This window comes from Pristiophorus japonicus, chromosome 17 (genome assembly GCF_044704955.1).
Source record: "Pristiophorus japonicus isolate sPriJap1 chromosome 17, sPriJap1.hap1, whole genome shotgun sequence".
NCBI lineage: Eukaryota > Metazoa > Chordata > Chondrichthyes > Pristiophoridae > Pristiophorus > Pristiophorus japonicus.
Genome location: NC_091993.1, coordinates 102,195,384 through 102,209,081, shown reverse-complemented (window position 1 = coordinate 102,209,081; position 13,698 = coordinate 102,195,384). Strand labels below are relative to the sequence as shown.

The 13,698-nt window shown below is 46.5% G+C and overlaps 1 protein-coding gene across 2 annotated transcripts in view; it reads right to left on the bottom strand.

Moving 5' to 3' along the window:
• LOC139228246 (copine-8-like) overlaps positions 1-13,698 on the bottom strand; it is a 781,549-nt gene that overhangs the window by 590,942 nt on the left and 176,909 nt on the right. Inside the window, exons 5-6 of one of the 2 annotated variants that reach the window (XM_070859423.1) lie at positions 13,433-13,472; positions 4,235-4,311 (exon numbers count right to left, since the gene is read on the bottom strand). In XM_070859423.1, coding sequence (XP_070715524.1) covers positions 4,235-4,311; positions 13,433-13,472 — 117 coding nt within the window. Of the gene's footprint in view, positions 1-4,234; positions 4,312-13,417; positions 13,473-13,698 lie in introns of both variants that reach the window. The other variant, XM_070859422.1, reaches the window with a different exon arrangement.

The window sequence follows — 13,698 nt, the reverse complement described above, 5'->3', positions numbered from 1 at the left end:
GGTGTGAGTAAGGATGTGCAAGGGTAGAGTAGGATAGGCAGAGTGATAGGGATGTGATGAGAGACACAGCAGGATGAAGATGAGCATGGCTTTGTACTAACATTTCCTGATCCAATGAGATCGTTGAAATGATTGTGGGACTGCACCCAGGTCCTCCTGAACACATCCCTGCTTATGACCTCTTCCGCACATCGGAAGGGAAGAGGACCTACCTGCATGCTCTGGCTCCCTCTATAAGCATACGGAAGGAATCATCGGAAAATCTGGGTAGCCCTCTGCCTCTGTGCGGTTAGTGCACTGACAGCACTATGTTACATTGACATTCAAATCTAATGTAGCGATGGTCTCTTTAAAATCCCGGCTGAACACAAGTGATCGATGACCGGCTCCATCTAATTGGGCCGGGTAACATGCTGGATGAACTTAATAGGCCCCATTAAGGTAAGTTAGTTTTCAGCAGTGGGATGGAGCCAGCAGCGGGGTCGTGACCCGCCATGAACACCGCCTGCACCGGACCCACCGAGGTAGGCAAAATTCCAACCCAAATATCTCCCTATAGTGAGGGCATTGGAAGGGTGGAAGTGTGAAAAATTGGATAAGGAAATAAGGAAGAGACTCGGGAATAGGTCAGTTGTTTTCTCTCTCGGCTACAGGATGTGTGCACTTCGGGGAGACGAGAGGATTGAGGAAATGCAAGCACACATGAATGTATTGTATGACTGACACTTCAAACTCACCGCTTTCTTTTAACAACTATTAGAATCCATTACTGGCACTATCTCACATTGATACGAAGCCACAGCATTAACTTTTAAAGAATAGGCTGCCAGCATTGCTTTTAAAAGGAGTAAAAATCCAGATACAGTACACAGGCACTTACAAATGACAGAGAATTAACTTCCGTTGCCCTCAATTTGACAGCTAAGCTTTACTTGTGTCTATTTTGCAAAGTTGACAACACTGTAATGCTCTCAAATAACTTTTATCCAGCTTCATGTTTTGCTGCCAAGAGATGGGGAACCTCCAAGGGCGTGACAGTAATAACTGCTACCGTGCATCAATATATAGCAAAACTGACCAGACAAAAAGAGTTGCACATTTAACAAGACAAAAATTATCGCTGGCAAAAATAACAGCTCAGTACCATCATAGGCAGTCCCTCAAAACGAGGATGACTTGCTTCCACACCAAAAAAGGATAAGTTCACAGGTATTCCAATGAAGTACCTAAAATTCCAGGTCCTGAACTATATCCTGAAGGGTGGAAGATGCCTGTGTGTGTTTTTTTTTTTAAATGTGGGGTGACCGTTTCACATCAGCCACCACACGGGCTTGACAGAGCTAGGTTTTGGTACAGTGGCAAGGATTACCCAAGACGGCTGGAGACCTACTCTGCTGCACGGACCTAGTGCGCACACATATCGTAGTGTGGGCTGGCCCGTGCTGCCCCTGGGCCCCTGGCCCCGAACTCACGCCTCCCCTGGGCCCCGATCGCATGCCTCGACAGTCTGTTGCCGCTCCTTCGCCCCGACATTGCGGCTCCTGCTGTATTTACCTATGCCCCAATCACCGACCTGGACCTTGATGACATCACTCTTCGCTGCCGTCGCAGCTCGTGCTACTCTCTGAAGTAGTATGCCTCCACGCTGCTCCCAGGCCTCCGCACGCCGCTCCTTTTATGGCCCCAACCTCCCACTGATGTTCCCTCGCAGGTAAACATGCCATGCTGTAATTACAGCACCATGCCAGTGGCGGCGCTGTGGCCCCACACTCCCGGCTCCTCGCTCCATATTTTTGGCTAAACCCCATCGCTCAGACCCACTCTACTTCGCCACGGTGCAAACGGCTGGAAATACTGCTCCTTACTCTGGGCTTAACCTGCCTTGCAAGTACAGGACTACCAGCAGCAAGGATCCCAAACAAGTCAACGCTACCATCTGGACCAGCCAGCTCCTGCTCCTTCTCATCCCTTCAAGTCCAGATGAGAAACCTCCAAGGTGACAGTAATAACTGCTACCGCGCATCACAATACAGCAAAACTGACCAGACAAAAAGAGTTGCACATTTAACAAGACAAAAATTATTGCTGGCAAAAATAGCAGCTCAGTACCATAGTGGCAATGGAAGCCATCAACAACATGAAGTTTAATTCCAATCAACTGTCCCATTTACATTTAAAGAGTTACCATTTTCACAAAAATATTGATTGGTCAGGCCTTTTCCATTTGCTTTCAAACCTTTAATGCAATGTTGTAAATCTATGAACGTGCATCATTAGGGTCTCCTAGGTATGACCTTACAGGACTATAAATGAGACATAGATCTTTTTAACTGTTATCAGGCACAACATAATTGACCTCTTGGCAAAGATAAGCTAATTCGGCTACGGCTTTGTAAAAGGTTGGTCATAGTTAATTAACATAATAGAGTTTGTTGACAGATTAGGTGGTGAATAGAAGAGGATCAATAGGTATCTTACTTGGGTTTTGGGAAGGTACAAGAGATCCCTAGCTAAATTGAGGCACATGAAATTGGAGGCAACCTTGTGGCATGGACGAGAAATTATTTGGGAGGTAGGAAGTAGGAAGCAGAGAGTTGGATTTTTTTTTTAAAGTACATTCTCAGATTGGTGGGAGGTCACAAATGGGGGGAGAAATTGAATAGTGCCATGGGCAGGACATCAGGCCTCATTTAAATGAGACCGCGAGCCGCTAGTGCCCGCTGCGCATCACCAGGCCACTCGCCAGCAAATCAGGCATTAATTTAAGGCAGTTGCAACACCAGAAGAGGCCCTCGGGTAGGTTCTGGGAGGAGGAGGTGCTCAGGAGAGGACCGAGCAGGGCCAGCAACAGTCTTGAGGGACCGCTGTGGAGCAGGGAGGAGCACTCCTCCTCTTCGCGGCTCCACATCGAGGAAAGTTTTTTTAAAAAGAAAACGTACCATTTTGGTGGCAGCCTCTAGTGGTCCCTTTAAGGACCACTGGTTACGCCACCTGTAGAGCTGGCTTTTCTGAACCTAACAGGCTTGATTGAAGTGTTTAAAATATGAAAGGAACCAATAGGGGAGATAAGAAATGATCCTTTCCTCACTAAGCCAGCTAAAAATAAATCCTGAACAAAAATCTTAACACAAAGGGATGTGAAAAAGTATACTATCTTCTCCCAAAAGGTCAGAGATGCAGTGTCAGTTTGGTTCTTTAAAAGGAACCTTTTAGTTGGGAAGTAAGGGTGTTAAGTATGGAGATTAAAAAGATAAAGATGCCATGACTAACAAAATAGTGGAACAGGCTTGATGGTCTCTGTTCTAATGAATCGGAAAAGGGTTCCTTTATATTCTAGCTTTCAGTTTTTGAAATGTAGCTTCTAATCAACTCTATTTCCCAATAGGAAAGTATAGGGCCCAACAAGACCCAGTAATGTATCTGGTCAGTCCCAAAACTAATAACTCAAACACTCCCACAGTTAAAAAATCTGTCCCATTTGCCCTTAAATGTTCAACACTGGCTCCCTGACCATTCCATTCCATATGTTCACCATCATTAATGTAAAATAGTTGAATCGAAACCATCTGCACTTTATGACTTCTAAGCTTGAGCCTGTGTCCCTTGGTGTTACGAGTTTGTACCAATCTCAAGTATATCATCAGGGTTCAATTTATCTATTCCCTTCAGGATCTTGAATACTAGCTTCCCTGAGGTTTATTTTCTCCAGAGTTAAAAATTCACAGGATTTCAACTTCTCCGACTAGCTCAGATGCCTGAAGCTGGCTATCAATTGGTTTGCCCTTCACTACACTGCTGCCAATGACTAGATATTCTTGCTGCAATACAGCATCCAAAATTGTACTCAATTGGGTCATGGGCTTCCTAATGTTCCAGTATAAAGCTTTCTGCTTCACAGAGCAGCTGTTCCTATGGATTCTGAATGAGATTCTTAACTAAATTCCAACATATGTCATAATTAATGTCCTGTGAGCCTATATTTGCTAGGAACTGAAATTGGGCTTTCAAACACATTTCATCTAGCACTCTTCTAGCCAGTAAATGAAAGGCCAGTGTGCTAACCCATAGTGCCACCCAATTCTCCTCTGTTACTGATTTTTTGTAAATTTTTACTGCATCTGAATTCTTTCAAATGTGGCACAGGTACTCTCAACTTTTATCAGCAAATGCCTTGATTTTATACCAACATTTTTGAATATTATGTAGAATTAATCTCAAACCACGTTTTACTTACGTTAATGGTTTCTCCAATCGACTTCCTGGTGAGCCCACAATCTCCCCCAGGGTGCAGAACATCTGACCCAGAAAGTCCTATAAAAGTAAGAATCCATATTTTACTTGAGTTATATATCTTACACTCAGAATGGCTGATCAAGTGCAATCATCGCTGACAGGATACAGAATTCTAAGGATGACAATTAAAAGAGCCTATCTCACTCATGGATATAGTGCTGTATCAAAAGATTCTACCCCTATGCTTCAACCAGGTCCTTGTTCTTATTCCAACCTCCAACTTACTGGAAACTGTATTAGAGCCACAATAAAGTACTCTAACAATTGGGTCAATTCCAATGCAATGATACGATTGCAGCCATGAGAGCACTGATTGGAATCATCCAGCAATACTCAAAATTCATTATTTCTAAATCACTTGTACAGTGAATATCCTTTACAGTTTTCAAAATGCATGTTTTGGGACATCACAAAATCTGTTTGTTATTTTGTTTAAATGTCCTATTCTGGATATAATGAAACAGGATTACAGAATGAAAATATATTTTTTTCTAAAGTTACCATTCAGAAATAACTTGAAAAAATATTTTATTGATTTGACGCAAAAATTGTCGAAAGGTTTCAAATCCTTGCCTTTAAAGACAGACACCGATTTCAAAAAGAACGGTTGCCATCATTTATTTTTGTTTATATATTCCAACACCAATTTTCCCCACTGTGCTAATGGGAATATTAGATCCCGGACACAAGGCAGAGGAAAAGGAAGTGGAGACCTATTATGCCCATTCACCGTCACCTTTGCTTTGTCCAGGGATTTCCTAGAGATCCCTGGGGAGGGGGAATAACAGTAACTTGCACATGAAGTATATGCGGTCATCCGGGGAGAGGGAGCGGAGGAGAATACTGACCGCTACCAGTCTACTCTATTCCTCATTAATGTAATAATATGCAGTTAAACACAAATCAAAAATCACACTAATAAATTTGCCGCACAGAATGAAACACCACAATCAATAATTGTCTATCTCGAGAGTGATGATTTTTTTTTAAACCTTAAAGCAAATAAAAGATAATTTTTAAAAATGAGCCATTACTCATTATCCCCTGAGACATAGTACAGCACCACATGTAGCACACACAAGCAAGAAAGACTACTTAGCAGATCAGCAAGTTGTCTGTCAATGACTAATTTTTAATGTGAAAAAGATTAGCCGGACTTAGACATATGGGCTGCAATTTCTGCTTCTTCATAGAAACAGGAGTAGGTCATTAAGCCCCTCAAATCTCTTCCGCCACTCAATTAGAACATGGCTGATCTGTACCTTATCTCCATTTACCTGCCTTTGATCCATATCCCTTGATACCTTTAATAATAAAAATATGTCCATTTCAGTCTGGAAAATTTCAATTGACCTATCATGCACTGTTTTTTAGGGGAGTGAATTTCACATTCCCGCTACCCTTTAAGTGAGAAAGTATTCTTGATTTCGCTCCTGAATGGCTGAGCTCGAATTGTAGATTGCGCCCTCTTATTTTTACTCACCCAATGGAGGAAATAGTTTGGCGGATTTTCGGGTCTTCTGCGCTCCGTTTTTCGCCCCAGAGAGGTGGCAATGGCGGTGGTGAGGTCTTCTGGGCGGGCGGTCATCCGCTAGCGCCTGGCAGGGATCCTCAGGTCTGGTTTTGCGGTAGCGCGGAGCAGCTCCGCCCGGAAGAGCTGCACGGGTGTGCAACGCTCCTGGTTGTGACACCGGCTCAAGTTTTAGCCCGTATGCCCCGAAGCACGCCCTGCAGTGAACACCTGGTAAATCAGGTGGTCCAACAATACCGACAGCAGAGAGCTAAGTAATGGACACCTAAGGTAAGTGTGATTGTGTTTTCTTTAAAATTTCTTTTTGCATTTTCTGTTGTGGTGGCATGGCCAACGTTTTGGGAATGGTTTTGTGGGGTTTTTTGGGGTTTTTTTTCTCCCCGGGGGTATCTCTGGGCGCTCCCGGCTCGGCTCTTTAGCTCGGGATTTTCCCTTAGCGTTGCGCCCCCTAACTCAGGGCCCAGATGCCCAATTTTACTGACTGTTCCCGGGTGCAAACTTTACCACCCTGAAAGCCAAAAATCCAGCACATTATCTTTATCTACTCTACTGAACCCTTTTATCATTTTCAATATCTCAATCACCTTACCCCTCGACCTTTTAAACTCAAGGGAATACAACCTAAATTTCATCATAGGCAGTCCCTCGAAATCAAGGAAGACTTGCTTCCACTCTAAAAATGAGTTCGTAGGTGACTGAATAGTCCAATACGGAAATTACAGTCTCTGTCACAGGTGGGACAGACAGTGTCACAGGTGGGACAGACAGTTGTTGAAGGGAAGGGTGGGTGGGACTGGTTTGCCGCACGCTCCTTCCGCTGCCTGCGCTTGGTTTCTGCATGCTCTCGGCGATGAGACTCGAGGTGCTCAGCGCCCTCCCGGATGCACGTCTTCTACTTAGGACGGTCTTTAACCAGGGACTCCCAGGTGTCGGTAGGGATGTTGTATTTTATCAAGAAGGCTTTAAAGCATCCTTGAAATGCTTCCTTTGCCCACCTGGGGCTCGCTTGCCATGTAGGAGTTCTGAGTAGAGCGCTTGCTTTGGGAGTCTTGTGTCAGGCATGCGAACAATGTGGCCCACCCAGCAGAGCTGGTTGAGTGTGGTCAGTGCTTCGATGCTGGGGATGTTGGCCTGGTTGAGGACGCTAACGTTGGTGCGTCTGTCCTCCCAGGGGATTTGCAGGATCTTGCCGAGACATCGTTGGTGGTATTTCTCCAGCGATTTGAGGTGTCTACCGTATATGGTCCACATCTCTGAGCCATATAGGAGGGCAGATATCATTACAGCCCTGTAGACCATGAGCTTGGTGGCAGATTTGAGGGCCTGATCTTCGAACACTCTTTTCCTCAGGCGGCCGAAGGCTGCGCTGGTGCACTGGAGGCAGTGTTGAATTTCATCGTCGAAGTCTGCCCTTGTTGATAATAGGCTCCCGAGCTAGGGAAAGTGGTCCACGTTGTCCAGGACTGCGCCGAGGATCTTGATGACTGAAGGGTAGTGCTGTGTGGCGGGGTCAGGCTGGTAGAGAACCTTTGTCTTACGGATGTTTAGTGTAAGGCCCATTCGATTCAACACCGCCTCCAGTGCACCAGCACAGCCTTCGACTGCCTGAGGAAAAGAGTTTTCGAAGATCACGCCCTTAAATCTGCCACCAAGCTCATGGTCTACAGAGCTGTAGTGATATCCGCCCTCCTATATGGCTCAGTGAAGATGTTGACTATGACTTGGAGTTCAGTCTCTGAATGTAGTTCAACGACAGAGGTTGGGACGGTCTTGGACCTGGCCTGGAGACGACGGAGGTCGAACAGGTTCCCACTGGTTCTGTCGTTTAGTTCCACTCCAGCGGGGAGCTTGTTGAGCGTGAGGTGGAGCATTACAGTGAGAAAGATTGAGAAGAAGGTTGGCGCGATGACGCAGCTCTGCGTGACCCCAGTCCGGACGTGCATTGGGCCTGTAATCAATCTGTTGGTCAGGATCACAGTTTGCATGTCGTCGTGAAGCGGGCGGAGGATGGTGACAAACTTTTGGGGGCAGCCGAAATGGAGGAGGTCGCTCCATAGTCCCTCGTGGTTGCATGAGTGTCAAACGCCTTTGTGAGGTCAAAGAAGGCCATGTACAAGGGTTGGTGTTGTTCCTTGCATTTTTCTTACAGCTGTCATGCTGTAAAAATCATGTCCGTTGTACCCTGAGAGGACGAAATCTGCACTGTGACTCCGGGACGAACTCCTCAGCCACAGGGAGAAGACGGTTGAGGAGGATTCTAGCGACGACTTTTTCGGTGGCTGATAACAGAGAGATTTCTCTGTAGTTGCCGCAGTCGATTTGTCCCCTTTTTTAAAGATGGTCACACTGACTGCATCACTGAGATCTCCCAGCATGCTTGCCGGGATCGGGATTTTCCCTTAGCGTTGCGCCCCCTAACTCAGGGCCTAGATGCCCAATTTTACTGACTGTTCCCGAGTGCAAACTTTACCACCCCGCCGCCATCAAAGCCAAAATTGCTGCATATTATCTTTATATACTCGATTGAACCCTTTTATCATTTTCAACATCTCAATCAGATTATCCCTCAACCTTTTAAACTCAAGAGAATATAACCTATGTTTATGTAACCTTTGAAGCCCTGGTATCATTCTGGTGAACCTGTGCTGTACCGAGGCCGATATATGCTTCTTGATGTGCAGTGCTCAAAACGAAATGCAGTACTCCGGATGGGATCTGATCGAGGCTCTGTCCAACTGAAGCATGACTTCCTCCACTTTATATCCCAGCCCCGTTGAGATAAAGGCCAATATTCCATTAATCTTTTTGATACTTTTATACCTAGGCAGACACCCAAATCCGTTTGCTCCTCCATAGTTTCTAGTCTCTTGCCATGAAGGGAAAAAAAAAATCGATTTTTCTTTCTCAGATCCAAAGTGGATGATTTTACACTTTCCCGTATTGAACTCCATCTGCCACAGTTTTTCTCCACTCACCTAGTCAGTCTATGACCCTTTGTAACTGTCTCATTGTCACACACATCTATTCACAGCTGATTACAGTGTATCAATGGAAGTAGGTCACCAGTCTTTCTAAAGTAAATAAACTACACACCTATTGGTTTTGGCAGCAACTGCATAAATCAAGTTGACACCTTTTTGACCAAGGATTATGCTGTTTGCTTAGCTATCTATTGATCTTTGGAGTTACTTCCATTCAGTTTTCTCTTCCTTCTCTCCTTCCATAGGTGCTGATATATGTGCTTTGTTGTCTCGTCTAAAAGGTGTTTCAGTAATCATGCATCCAAATAATTCAACATTCAGCATCTCAAGGTCATCAAGGCATGCCAGGTTAGCTGTGAGGCGTTGGCTGTATAGGGCTCTTTTAGCTGGGTCTTTAAGTGCTCCGGCATTGACTTTTTTGCGGCACTGCTTCTGCTGTCCCCTCCGCTTTGGGGCTATGTTAGTGTCGATGATGGATCCGATTAGGCGGTAGTCCATCCAGCAGTCGTCAGCTCCTTTCATGGCGTGGGTGATGCGCACATCCTTGCGATCCCTGGCTTGGACGATGACAGAGTCAAACAGGTGCCAGTGTTTGGAGCGAGAGTGTAGCCACGATGCCTTGTATTTGTCCCTCTGGCGGAACAGGGTGTTGGTGATGAGAGGTTCATGTTCTAGACATTTTGTCAGGAGTAGGGTACCGCTGGAGTTGGCTTGCCCTACCCACTCTCGCCAATCACACCTCCCCTTGGCGTTGAAGTCACCGAGGAGGATCAGTTTGTCGCCCGCGGTGACTCAGGACAGGGATGTTTCGAGGTAAAAACCCTCTTTGGTCTCATCCGTTGCATCGAGTTTTGGGGCATACGCACTGATGACTGTGACGCATTGGTTCCGCGATAGGGTGAGTCGAAGAGTCTTGAGGCTTTCGTTAACCCCACAGGGGGCATCTTTGAGGCGGTCGACCAGCTCATTTTTGATAGCGAAGCCAACTCCATGAAAGCGGCGTTCTTCCTCTGGTTTTCCTTTCCAGAAAAAGGTGTAACCTCCACCTTGTTTCTTGAGCTGGTCTTCCCCTGTCTGCTCGTTTAGGGCGGCGATGTCGATGTCAAAGTGTCTAAGTTCCTGGGCAACTATGGCGGTGCAGCGTACGGCCTGTCGCTGTTGGAGTTGTCCATGAGGGTCCTGATGTTCCAGGTCCCGAACTTCACGTTAACGAAGTGGAAGATGCCTGTGTGTGAATTCGTTTAACGTGGGGTGGTCGTTGCACACCGGCCACCACACACGCTTAGCTGAGCAAGGTCTTGATCCAGTGGCAAGGGGGTCCAAGACGACTGGAGACTAGGCACTGCTGTATGAGCCTAATTGCCTACGGCGAGATGTTGGTCACAAGCTCGGCACCGAGCATCGCTCTTGATGGTAGATTGCCCGAGGCTTGGTTGGGGGCAGGCATTAGGAAGGTCAGTTGTCTGCTGGAGTTCCGAGTGGGAGGTCAGCAAGGAGTGGGAGGGTGAAGAGTCATAGCCGTGATGCCCACCAGTAGAAGAGGCCAGGTCACCAGTGGGGAAGGAGAGGTCAAGCAATCGACAAGGAGAGGGATGTAGGCCTGCCGCTGGACGGACAAGAGCCAGCCGTTGGAGGGATGTTTTAAAAGTTTCTTCCAAAGTTTAAAAAAAAGTTTTTTAAAAGTTTCTCCAGAGGTTTTTAAAAAATTTCTCCAAGTTGTTTAAAAGTTTAAAAGTTTTCCCAAATTGTTTAAAAAGTTTCTCAAGTTGATTAAAAGTTTAAAATGTAAGTCAGTAGTAGGTTACTCCCTTGGCACTGCTCCATGCGCCCTGCCAGCTCTCTACAGCTGCACAAAGCCCTGACCAGACCACACCCGGAGCACCGCGGGGAAGTAGAGGCCGAAGGGGGCCCAAACGCCCGGACGCCGCCAGGCTGAATGCCCACAGCGCTTGGTCTGTCCTCCAGGCCTCCATAACCAGTGCCTGTGAAGAGACACTTAGTCACTCAACTAGAAAACACCAGGACTGGTTTGATGAGAATGATCAGAAGATCAAGAACTAATAGATCGCAAGCACAGAGCATTTCTGAGCCTCAAGCAACAACCCAACTCATGAGCTGCAAAGCAACATTACAGGCGGCTCAAGGCTGAGGTCCAACAAAAAACCCGGGACCTAAAGAGCAGGCGGTGGATGGAGAAAGCATAGGAGATACAGCAGGTGGCTGACAGCCACGATATGCGAGGATTGTTCATCGCAGTCAAGGCCACCAATGGTCCAAACTCGCAAGGCCCCACTCCACTCCTGGCCAAGAACGGAGAAACATTCATCAAGGACACTGAGGCAGTCAGGGCACGCTGGATGGAGCACTTCGAAGATCTCCTCAATCGAGACTCCATCCCGCAGCATGCGACCCGCCACCACCTCAGTGAAACCCCAATGTTGCACGAGGTAGGAAAAGCCATAAAAAGGCTCAAGAACAACAAGGCTACGGGAGCGGATGGAATTCCTGCTGAGGCGATAAAGTATGGCAGAGAGGCGCTGTTGGCGTGGATACGTGACCTCATCTCTCTCATCTGGAGGGAGGAGAGCATGCCAGGAGATCTCAGAGATGCAGTGATCATGACCATCTTTTAAACAGGGGACAATTCCAACTGCGGCAATTACAGTGGAATCTCCCTGCTATCAGCCACTGGGAAAGTTGTCGCTAGAGTTCTCCTCAACCATCTTCTCCCTGTGGTTGAGAAGCTCCTCCCGGAATCACAGTGTGGATTTCGTCCCCTACGGGGTACAACGGACATGATCTTTGCAGCGCGACAGCTGCAGAAAAATGCAGGGAGCAGCGCCAGCCCTTACACATGGCCTTTTTCGACCTTACAAAGGCCTTTGACACTGTCAACCGGGAGGGTCTATGGCGCGTCCTCCTCCATTTCGGATGCCCCCAAAAGTTTGTCAACATCCTTCGCCTGCTCCACAACGATATGCAGGCCTTGATCCCTATTAACAGATCCATTACAGACCCAATCCACGTCCGGACCGATGTCAAACAGGGCTGCGTCATCGCTCCAACCCTCTTCTGAATCTTCCTCACTGCCATGCTCCACCTCACAGTCAACAAGCTCCCCGCTGGAGTGGAACTAAACTACTGAATCAGTGGGAAGCTGTTTAACCTATGCCGCCTCCAGGCCAGGTCCAAGATCACCCCAACCTCTGCCCAAGACGACGCCTGCATCTGCGCACATTCTGAGGCTAAACTCCAGGATATAGACGACCTATTTACTGAGGCATATTGAAAGCATGGGCCTTACGCTAAACATCCGTAAGTCAAAGGTCCTCCACCAGCCTGTCCTCAACGCACAGCACGGCCCCCCAGTCATCAAAATCCACGGCGCGGCCCTCGACAACATGGACCATTTCCCATACCTCGGGAGCCTCATCAACAAAAGCCGACATTGATGCGGAGATTCAACACTGCCTCCAGTGCGCCAGTGCAGCTTTTGGCCGCCTGAGGAAAAGAGTGTTCGATGACCAGGCCCTCAAATCTACCACCAAGTTCATGGTCTACAGGGCTGTAGTAATATCCACCCTCCTGTATGGAGGCATGGACGATGTCGCTGGAGATATATCACCAACGATGTCTCCGCAAGATCCTACAAATCCCCTGGGAGGACAGGCGCACCAACATCAGTGTCCTTATCCAGGCTAACATCCCCAGCATTGAAGCACTGACCACACGCAATCAGCTTTACTGGGCAGGCCACATAGGTTGCATGCCAGACACGAGACTCCCAAAGCAAGTGCTCTATGTGGAGTTCCCTCACGGCAAATGACATCTTGCCCTCACTTGGTAGCGCACACACTTTCCAGCATGGGTCATAAGATAAAAACAGAAAATGCTGGAAATACTCAGCAGGTCAGGCAGCATCTGTGGAGCGAGAAGGAAAGTAAATGTTCCTTGTCAATGGCTGTTCTGACTCAGAGTCGTCGACCTGAAACTTTAACTCTGTTTCTCTCTCCACAGATACTGCCTGACCTGCTGAGTATTTCCAATATTTCCTGTTTTTATTTCAGAATTGCAGCTTCCACAGTATTTTGCTTTTGTTCAAGCATGGGTCAAAGGACAGCAACTGGAGCTGTAATGCTGTCTCCCTAGTCTCGAGGTATTGAGGCAAATTGCTGCACCCTCCCTGGGCTGTCATCAACTAATTCAGTATAGATCAGTACCACGCAGGACGATGTATTTATCCTTTCAATTATCAGGGAAGCTGACTTTTATTAAAGCTCCAAGAAGTGATTGACAATTCTGGTTTGAGTCAGAAAGTTACCCGTTACTATAATTTGACTATTATAGGTAGGATCAGTGCCGTCAGTTTTTTTGATAAGTCATAAAGACCATCTCACGAGCACAGAATCAAAAATCATTGCTCTCACCCCTCATGTCACTCAAAGTGTCCCCAAGTCAGACACTCACAAAAGACTATGACACGGACTGTGCAATCATCCTTTGGAGTTGGCAAGTTTCTTTGTGGGAATGAGAAAGTGGGGATCAAGGCAAAACTCTTGGAACTTAATAAAAATAGAAAGTAAATGATAGAAAGTCATCCAAACCTGGAAACAAAAATAATACTTACATGTTTCGATAAATCTGGGCTTTTTGAGTCGACATCATACCTAGAAAGAAAGAGTAACAAATACTATTATCTTTACAGAAAACACATCAATTTAGGTCTTAAATAAAAATAAATAGAAAAAAAGAATTTTGCTGTTTCTCCCGCCGAGTTTTGAGAGATCCAGGCTCATAACAGAAAATAATCAACGATTAAAAGATCGATGCAGTGGGGAAAATTGCTGATCTTTCCCTCCAGGGCCCATTTTTACTCATGTTTTTCCATTCTTC